This window comes from Mugil cephalus, chromosome 3, assembly GCF_022458985.1.
Source record: "Mugil cephalus isolate CIBA_MC_2020 chromosome 3, CIBA_Mcephalus_1.1, whole genome shotgun sequence".
NCBI classification, from domain to species: Eukaryota; Metazoa; Chordata; class Actinopteri; order Mugiliformes; family Mugilidae; genus Mugil; species Mugil cephalus.
The window spans coordinates 16,862,727-16,872,737 of record NC_061772.1 but is presented as its reverse complement, the minus strand read 5'-3'; the positions used below and the strand labels follow the sequence as shown (position 1 = coordinate 16,872,737).

At 43.4% G+C, this 10,011-nt stretch overlaps 1 protein-coding gene across 1 annotated transcript; it reads left to right on the top strand.

Moving 5' to 3' along the window:
- On the top strand, positions 1-9,524 carry LOC125005447 (synaptotagmin-4). The gene is made up of 5 exons (XM_047580799.1): positions 1-45; positions 1,581-2,575; positions 7,076-7,250; positions 8,087-8,253; positions 8,349-9,524. The coding sequence occupies exons 1-5, from the start codon at positions 24-26 to the stop codon at positions 8,496-8,498; spliced, it is 1,509 nt and encodes a 502-aa protein (XP_047436755.1). The 5' UTR covers positions 1-23; the 3' UTR covers positions 8,499-9,524.
- The last annotated feature ends 487 nt before the right edge of the window (positions 9,525-10,011 follow it).

Here is a 10,011-nt window from a genome sequence, read left to right as displayed (position 1 = left end):
CGCACAGCCATCTGTAGGGGAACATGTCGCAGTACATCCTGGGAGGTAGGACGTGTCTTTGTGTGCTTTTTACTTTTTCTTATTGTGGTTTGTAATCTCTCTAACCTCCGCTTTGCTTTTATTTATGTCTTGCATGCCTTTATCATTCACGATAAAAAATAAAGAAATAATAATAATAAAAAAAAAACATCCGCAGCATCAGGATGTAATGCGGATTTAAAAAAAAAAATATATATATATATATACATATATATATACACTGAAAAACTGATCTCTAAAGCAAAGAAAAGCCATAGACTGAGAGAGATTAAATTGAGGCAAATCTCTGTGGCATGGACCATGCAGCGGTGCCTGTAACTCATGTGTCCCAATTCTTATTTGCCTTTGATAAGTTTGTATGGATAAGAAACAGGAGTCTTTGAAGGCAACGAACAAGATCATTCAAGCTCAAGGGTTTAGAACAAGCTTCAGTCACATGCAACCAGTGTGAAGTAACTGCATGCCTCATTACTTTACGCATGATTGGTGAAGTCTGTGTAGCATCATACACCACAGCAGCACAATGCAGGCACCATTTGAGACTCTGCACTAAATGCTGAACATGCACATTACATGATCAGGACTGTACGAGCTGGCCATTCATTTTATTTTAAAGTGATCCCATCTGCTTTTATTTTCCAGCACCCAGTCCACTGCATTTTCATCTCTTAATGGAGTCTGCGTGAGGAGCTGCCTGCTACTGCAGGCTCTTTGACGTGGATGAAATTGACAGTTGCTTTGATATTAATCATCTTTATGGATTTACAGATGCTCCTCATGCGGTGTGCTCGTACTCCCAAGTCTCCCGTGACGAGAGGATGTATGCGTTAAATTTGCTGTCAAAGTTAATGAACCTTAATCTTAGCTGTTTTAGCATCCAGCTGTTTTCAGAAAACGGTTTTCGCTTTTGTTGCAAGCTGTTTGCCTCACTGTGGTCAGTGGCTGAAGCTCACAGCATCCCAATCTTATTTTCACCAAGTGCCCCAGTGTGTCTGATGTATGAGTCATCCCAATACACCCTCATTACCTGACGTCAAATGAGCATCAGGCTCAGCAGCTTCAAATTGTGTTTTAATGGGAAATTTAGTCCCGGGAAAGTTGGAATAAAACGGTGAAGATGACAAAGTCTTGAAGAAAGTGGTCTTGTTAAAATATGATAACGTGTTTTTTCAACTTGTTTGTTTTTTTGTGGAACTTCTGGCGACTAAATTAAATAGTATATTTACTCAAATGCTGAATACAAACAGGCATGCCGGTACTATGCATGTTCACTGCTCCTCCTTGGATCAAAACAGCAACTGCCCCAATATCATTTAAAAATTATAATGAAAACATTTCCTCTTTAATCTCATCAGAGAGTGCAGACACAATATGATAATGGTCCAGAGTAAGATTTTTTTTTTAAATGAATTTGGCTTCATTGACAGTCAGACTCAAAGCTGATTCGATGTGTCTGTCTGGGATGAACTTACTGATCTTACTTTTGCTCACTCCTCATCACAGACACAATATAAACCTGTGGCAATGGCTTTCTTTTCCAGTCCACCTGCAGATCCTGCTGGCCGTGGGTCTGGCTGTGTTCTGCTACTGTCTGGTTCTTGGCTGCGTCCTTTGCTGTCGCAGGAGGAAGAGGGTTTCGTCGGAGGACAAGGAGGCGGTTTTCTCGTCTCCTCATCACGGTGAGAGGGTGACCGTGACGTTGACTCCATCTCCGTGTACGCAGCTTGTCAAGCAGCAGTACGAAGAGCTGGAGGGGGATGTGTTGGAGTTTCCTTCCTCTAAGAGCAGCTCTTCTCCTTCTGAGGATGACCTCACTGCTCTGCCCTCTGTCTCCAGCCCAACCAGGTCAGCCGAACTGGTGCAGTCTTCGTTCCCGATGCGGCGCCTCAGCACTCCCGCTGTCCCTTGTTCACCTAATAAATCCCCGAGTCACGGCAGAGCCTCCTTGCCCTCACTCACTAAGCTCAGTTTTGTGTCCAAATCTCGCAGGGCGATGGGTCGGCGGAGCACTGTGAGTGGGGAAAGTTTTGCTTACAGTGAGGGCAGTTTCCTGACCTCTGGCGCCACCAAAGCTCCCAACCAGCAGGGGGAGTCCTCTCAACTGCAATATGGCTCTAATGCTCTTTCAGTCCCCTCCAAGCCAGCTCCTCTCCTGAACTTCTCCCTACTCTTCTCCTCTGCCTATGGCACCCTGGTGGTCAACATCCTGGGGCTCTCCGGGGCCAGCCGGAGGAGGAGTGGGGTGTTTGTCCGGGCCAGCCTCCCTCCACTCTGCCCCTCACCCCAGCAGATCGCCCCGCGGCGTCGCAGCCTCAGCCCGGAGCTCCACAGCCAGAGCTTTGTGCTGCAGGTGGGCTCTTTGGAAGAGCTACGCAGCTGCACCTTGAGACTTGCAGTCTATAGCAGGGACTTCTCCGGCCTAAGAGAGACTACGCTGGGGGTGGTGGAGCTGCCTTGCGAGCAGATGGATTGGGAGCCAGACACCACCACTACCTACACCAGGCAGCTCATCCCAACTAAAAGCAAGCTGAAAAAGGTGATTTGACCATTTAATATGTTTGGTGCATTCATTGCAATTTTATCTTCAAGGTGAGTATAGAAATGTTATTGTATAAGGGAGTTAGACATTGGAAAAAATACAATGGAACACATACTGAAACACATGAAGATGGTGACGCCCAGAGTGACCAAAACAGAAGCTTCAAAACTCACCTCCAGAAATGGTGACAGAGGATTCACTCATCTTTATATACTTGCGCTGAGTGACTCGTACCTAGCGCCTGGACTGAGCTGACACTCTAATTTGTCTAATTTGTTATGAGCTAACACAGACTTGTTGCCTTATCGGCCACCAGATCAAACAAGTCTGACAAATCTAGGCTCCAAGGATAGGTGTAGCAGCCTGGTTATAATGCAACTAGGGAGAGTTATACGTGAAAACTGATGCCACTCTCATGTCTGTAAAGTAAGTATAAATCCAGTTTAATGCAAATGCTGACGACAAGGAGACAAGTAGCCGGGCTCCTCATTAAGTTCCTCTCTTGTCATTACCAGAAGTATAAACGAAGCAGTTGGATCTTTTTTTGGCTCACTTCATGTTGAATGGCAAGAAATAAAATGCTTAAGGGGATTGCTTATATGGAAAAGTAGTGTCTCACATATTTACAATTCACTAACCACACCTTAATCGATACAAATATGTTTATTGGTAAATATAGATGGAGGGATGAGAAGGGTCAAAGGGAATAAGATGAAAAGTAGCCGAGATTATGGGATGAAAATGGATGAAAAGGGGAATGAAGAGAATGGTATGAAAAGTGGTGGAAAGGAAGACATAACATGGGTGGAGAGAGAGAGAGAGAGGGTTAAGACCAAGCGGCTACCTCCGGGTCTGAGCAATGAAGCGGAAGTGCAGAAAATTGCAGCTCATCGAGCGGCCGCTTGAGGCTGGTTGCAAAGGGGAGAAAATCCCAATAGACCGCCATGTTAAAAAGTCCAACTTTACCCCAATATTGAACATGTTTACAGCCTGGTACAAACAGTTTTGGCCTCAGTAGTTTATTTCACTATTCATGACACTATTCAATAATTTTTTTTTTTTTCTAATTCATTTGTTTACTTTTTATTAAGGTTTAAAATTCTGCATGATTAAGGGCGTCCCCGATTTGAGTGATCGCCGCTAGCCTGAGCTATCAGGTAGCGGGGAGTAGGGTGGATGGGTCTCAACATCACGTCAACCCCCATGTCCAAATTTGGAATATCCCAATGTGGGCGGAGTAAAGCTCATTCAACATGGCTCCGCCCACTCCGGGCTTCATTTTCGAGGTTCAGAATCCAATGAGTGACATCACGATGGGTTTGTCCAGGGCAGATACAGTCAGTGGTTAATTTATAGAGCACTTTCTCAGATTTTTTTGAGTCATGTGAGATCCATCTAATGCAAATAGGAAACTCAATGTACGAGAATATGTAGATGATGGTGTGGTCTGGGTCTCTAACTTTAATGGTTAGACTATGGGCTTTGTGTGCATCTAGTGTACACAGTTTGTTATTTGTGTGTTTCTGTGCATGGATAGCTGGGATAGCAGCTTCTTTTTAGGCCACTGACTATATATATATTTGTATCAACTGCACAAACAGTTTTATCTCATCGCAGAGAATTTACTTGATTATTTCTTTTGAAAATCTTTGCCAACGTAGTCCCCATTGTCAACGGTTTTGACGATAACGGAACTACGCTGGCGGGAGTATAAATAACACGTATCATGTTTTACCCATGAAGGAATGCGGCGTCTAATCAGCTCCCCCATTAGTCCTTTTTCCATTGTTGGTAGTCACGGTGACATTGTTGTTGGTGACCGCAGAGCAAACAAGCAGAGTGCAGCAAAGCAGCAGCACGCCCACGGCGACCTCGCGCCCTCTGCGGCTGTGCTGAAACGCTGCCAGAAGACATTAATACCAAAGCTTTTGAAGGGGAGGAGAGTCTGATGTTTCAGCGGACGTCACTCAGTGAGTCACTCTGAGACGTGCTCCACTCTTGGCGAGGAAACCTGTATCATACCTCCCGCTTTGCAGTAAAGTCAGAGTCAGTACCACTTCCACGTGCATGTGTGCTTCATCATCCCCCAATGCACCATCACCTTCCTCTTACTCAGTCAATATCTGCTGCCCAGTGTGAACACTGTCTGTGTGGATGCGTAGTAGACAGTTGTTGGGAAAGACCAGGGATGCTCAGCAATCTGAATAATTCTTTGAAGAGTGGGCATGCAGAGGCTGTACACTGATGACTCAGGCTTATAATTTACAGTAGGCACATCCTGGATTTTGTAATCAGTGTAAGGGGACCAGCTGGATGATTATTCATCTGCATTGCTGGACTTATTTCAACATTTTTGTGGGCATGGGTGGGATGACATGGCAGGACTTATAGTAAGACCGGAGCTAATCAACTAAGTTCACACTGGCTTTTCATTTTTAACCACAGTCGCATGCAGTATAGTTTTTCATTACCAGCCAGTGATAATAGGAATATATGAGGGCTATAGCAATGCTATACAAGACATTATCATCTATATCTGCTGCTGCATCAATCTATAAAGACAACAATTAAAATTCTATTTGTGTTATATTGTTCAGTCCCTAAGTAGCAATTATAAAGTAATTCACTACACAGGTTTGTGCAGGACCTTGTGCAAGCGTTGCTTGTCTCCATTTCTGGGCTGAACACAGGTGATAAAAGACACCACTGTTACAGTTTATTTGACTGGCAGATTTATACAAATATCAGATTTGCAGTTTCCCTGAACAGTTTGGTCACTAGAGACACAGATAGAAGAGAAAAAGGGAACTTTTGCCAGACGGATGACATTTGATAGTATGGAGAAATTTGTGTAAAATAAACATGGCTTTGATTTTCTTTGTTGCCATCGGCCAGTACTCACAGCTCTGGGCCCACGCGAGGGAACGGTCAGCAGGTGGCAGTAGAACTGAGGCTCCAAAGTTAGTGGAGGGGAGCTAGAGTCAGAGGAGACCGAACTGCAGTCTACTGACAGAAAAAACAACAGCGTTAAAAAAAAAAAAAAAAAAAAGATTGGTACTGAGCAGCTATTAATGTGTGTGTGCGTGCGTGTGGTTGGGTGTTTGTGTAAAATTTCATTCAGGCATTTCTTCCCAAATAAAGACGCGGTTAGAAGTTTTCTGATATTATAACCTGTTAGGTTTGCTTTGCAGAGTGACTCATAGAATCAGTCTGTGAGGTTTGGTTATGTAACTCAAGACTGCACATTGTTACCAAATAATAACAGACTTCTGCAGTAAAAATAAATGCCAGAAAATTACAACACACCATGTTTTAATTTAATCTAAACTATATTGTACCTAAGGGGATATTTTTTTTTTTACACATTTCTGTTGTTGTTTTTTTTTTCAAAGTAAATTTTTTTTTTTTTTTTAAATCACACATTTTGATAAGGATATTTTGTAGGAGCAAGCTGCAAACCTAAAGCTCCATACTTGTGCTAAAGAAAAAAAAGTAGGAATCGTTTCAGTTTGTCAAGTAGTTATTGATATTAAAATGGTCTAGCTACTCTATAATTCGTTTTCAGCATTAGTCTCTATAATTAATTTGTTGTTGCTCCCTGGCTGTGTCATAATTGAGGTGTTGCCTATCTCAAAGTGTCAGAGTGTCTGAACAGACAGCATTTGCACTGAAAGGTTGGGATGCTGGGTGTGCACCTGCTTTTCAGATGAGACCAAAGTCTGCTTTGAAGGTTTATACTAAGGATTATGAGGGTGCCTCATATCAGCCTATGAAATGCCAGCTAAAAATCTTCTGTGAAAAACAAATCTCCAGTGTAGCTTTAAGGTTTGTTCTGCAACGCATGCCTGCAGAACAGAACGAAGCCAGTCTAAGTACGAGTGACTGTCTCTGAGTGTTGGTGACAAACGGAGGCAGTGAACTGAAACTCAGTTGTTGGATAAAATCGCCCTCACACCCGACCTCAGCCAGTCGCTGGCGGGCTGACACTCACACACACCCAGCTGACAGCAGAATGTGACTCATTGGGCCCAAACAATGTAAGCTGACGAGATTTGACGTGAAATTAGATGGAAATTAACAGCTAACATATGCATGCTATTTTATTTTTATCCCGCCTGACTTAGTGTGTGAATGTCTGTGACCCCAGCCCTATAATACAAATTAGCTTCAAGTGACAGAAAAGAGACATAAATTTAGTTCTGCTGACAGTCCACAGTCGACTGACAATTTACTTTGCAGACATGGAAACTCTCCACTGTAAACTGCCCATATACTTTGACTGGCAGTTATTCACATTGTCATGAGCATGGGATTTCAGTGCTTCACAGTTTGAATCAGCTCTTTCCTCTTGTTTCTTTATTGGTTTTATTCCCAGCTTCCCAAATGAAGCAAACATCTGCTCAGCGAAAGAAGACTTTTTTTTTCATTCTCATCCTTGCTAAACCACTCACATTTTAATCTTTATCCCTTTACCCTTTTCGTTCTTCCCATGCTTAGAGTGTGAGCACTCAGGAAACGCTGGGTCGCAGGAAGAGCTCGGTGTGTGGTGCACCTCGGGCTTTGGGGCAGCTGTTCGTCCTGCTGCAGTACCAGACCGTGGCCCAGCGCATCAAGGTGATGGTCCGAAAGGCCGAGAACCTGGCCAAGCTCACGCGCATCCCGGGAACTCCAGGTGAAGACCAGCTTCATACCCAATGTCACGTTATGTCAATCTGGAATTACATTTGTTTCTAAATGTTGGACTAAATGACGATTGGCCATTTGTTTTTGTCCTCCTGATGTCATCCATCCAGTGGTTACAGAAAGGAGGAGGCAGCATTTCCATTTTCCCACATTGTTAGTTTACTATAAGCAGCAGTTCTCGTCAATCCATTGCATTGCACTGTTTCCCCCCAGCCATAAGCAGACAGATTGGATCCCTAATTGGTTTGTTATACAATCAGATTAGAAACTGATCCACCCAGTGTCATTTCCCCTCCTGTCTCCACCGTATCTGAATACATCTGATTTAAAGCCCTGCTTGGACGATGGTGGTGACCAAAGGAGGAAGCAGGAAATTCTGAAAAAAAAGAAAACAATTTTGATGCTTTGGTTTCCCTCAGATTTCCCTAGATTGGCGCTTTGAGACAAACGGTCAGTTTTGTGCCTCTGGTCCCTGGAATCTGTGGAAAAAAGGGCTGTTTGCTTTTTCCAGATGGACGATTCTTGTGTGAAAGTGACACATGGCTTTTTAATTTTAGTAAATCCAATTAGCATGCTAGGATGGATTGTGAAAGGAAATTATGCTTTTCAAGTGATGATTCATATCTGCGACAGTGACAGCGGGGAGGAGTTCAGGGGCGATTAGAATTGTGTAGATCAACAAGTGTGGACGTTTTCTTGTGAATGTAACAACGCACAACACAACACATGTGGTTTTATGCTGCTCCTTAATTACTGGCCATTTAATATATGCATCCACTAATACAGGCACTTCTGTCCTATTTTGCTTTTTCTTTTGCCCAATAGACCACTATGTTGTTATTAACTTGCGTCAAGATGGCAAAGTAATAGCCACCAAGGAGACCAAAGGGGCCAGCGGTCCTAACCCCATCTGGAACGCTCCATTTCTGTTTGACCTGCCTACTGGAGACATCACTCAGCTGCCACTGGTTCTTGAATTCATCATTATGCAGGTAGGAAGTTCTCCAAGCATCCCTTCTTCATGCGCAGTACCCCGTCAGTGTCTTTAAAGCTCATATTTTTCATCCGACTGTGTACCTACCTGCAGGGACGCCTCTACACTAAGAGCAGCATTCTGGGTCGTGTGCTGATTGGCAGCGATGCATCCGAGGCGGGACAGGGACACTGGAAGGAAATGTGCAGTCGGGGGCAGATAGAGACCGCTCGCTGGCACACCATCGAGTCTGACGCGCCGTAGGTTCGACCGTGGGACTGGAGATTGGTGGAGGGAAAAGGGAACGGCACGATGGACACGCGTCATTTGCATCCACGCTATTTATATTGGTCATTTTGTCTTATATCTGAGGGTTTAGAAAGCTTTGACCACTGGATAGGTTTCATTTAATAACAGATAATGACAAATTGAACTGTGATCTAAAGGAGAGACAGTAGTGAACTGGTTATGAGGCCCGTGTGTGTCTAGGTGTGGTGGGGAATGTGTAGGATTATGAACAGTATTCTGCATCCCTGCATCGCCTTTGTGATTATTTCCACTGTGACTTCTTAAAACTGTAGCCTGTAAAAAGTGTATCATTCTCGGTGGACTGTTTGAAACCTGTACTGACGATGTAGCACTGTTTCTATCGTGTCCATTTTGGTTACGAGGCATATTTGGTACGGTACCTCTGTGCATGTGGTTTGCCGTGGTGTGTAACTGTGCCAGTGTTTGTCCACAATCTCATCTCCCAGTATGAGGCTTCACTGTGTGTGGCATGCCTGCTGGATTATGGTTTTATTTTGTTCATTCCCCAAGAGGAGAAAAAATGCTCTGTTCTTTTTTTTTTCAGTCACTGGAATTAACAGAAAACATGTGGGTGCTTTATATTTCACAGTCACCGTACACCAGGCAGTTGGCCTGCACATGGATGCACAACAAATGTGTAATTAAAAATTACTGCTGTATTCAACACTGATGCAAAACTGATAATTACAAGGATTCAGTTGCAGCTGACGGTCTGCAATGCACAAGAATAAGTGGGTGTTAGCTGAACAGTGAACTCACATATGGTTTAATAATTACTATAATTTAACAGTAAAATGTACAGACTTTTTTGTTGTTGTCGTGTTTAAGCAAGAAATGTTTTTGTTTGTATGTGGAGTATATTGACCCTGTGGATTCTTGCTAGTGGCATGTATAGTCTCAACTGTGTATGAATGTCTTTACGTTTTAAAGGAAAGCGTTTCTGAGAGTTTAAATAAAAGAATAAAGGAATTTTGCCCAACAGATGCAGATTTTATTGAGTCTGTGCCAGTTGAAAGTCTATAAAGTAAGAAAAACAAAAACAGAAAGACGTCACAAATTTGAGAATCAGCTGCTGGAAGACATTTTGACCATTTGCACAATTTCCAGAGTGTGGGTATTGTGCATGCAAGCTCACTGTCATGGTTTACTGGGACACTTGGGATGAAGCCGTACTTAATGTCATTAGTAACACATGTTCCCCCCCTGTCAGAGGGCAAAAGGTTTTAAGCAGCCACCTGCTCTTTGAAGCTGCTTAGCCGAGTGATGAGATTAGACTCAGTGGCCTTTAGTGTATAATTGTGGACTGTATGTAAAAGATGGACGCAGCCACAGTGATGCCGCCGCCCACTGGTTAGAGGACTGCTGTTTTAAACCCTTCAGTTGTGGTCTCTTGATTTGCCCTTTGCCGCCTTGTTTTCTGTTGACCATATTTGGAAGTGAAAGAAGAGTTTGGGACCTCTTTTTTAAG

Bases quoted from the DNA above. Each gene is read 5' to 3' on its own strand.
- LOC125005447 (XM_047580799.1), top strand. From the start codon at position 24: ATGTCGCAGTACATCCTGGGAG. The intron at 46-1,580 runs GTAGGACGTGTC...TTTCTTTTCCAG, and splicing joins GTCGCAGTACATCCTGGGAG to TCCACCTGCAGATCCTGCTG. The intron at 7,251-8,086 runs GTGAAGACCAGC...TTTGCCCAATAG, and splicing joins GCGCATCCCGGGAACTCCAG to ACCACTATGTTGTTATTAAC.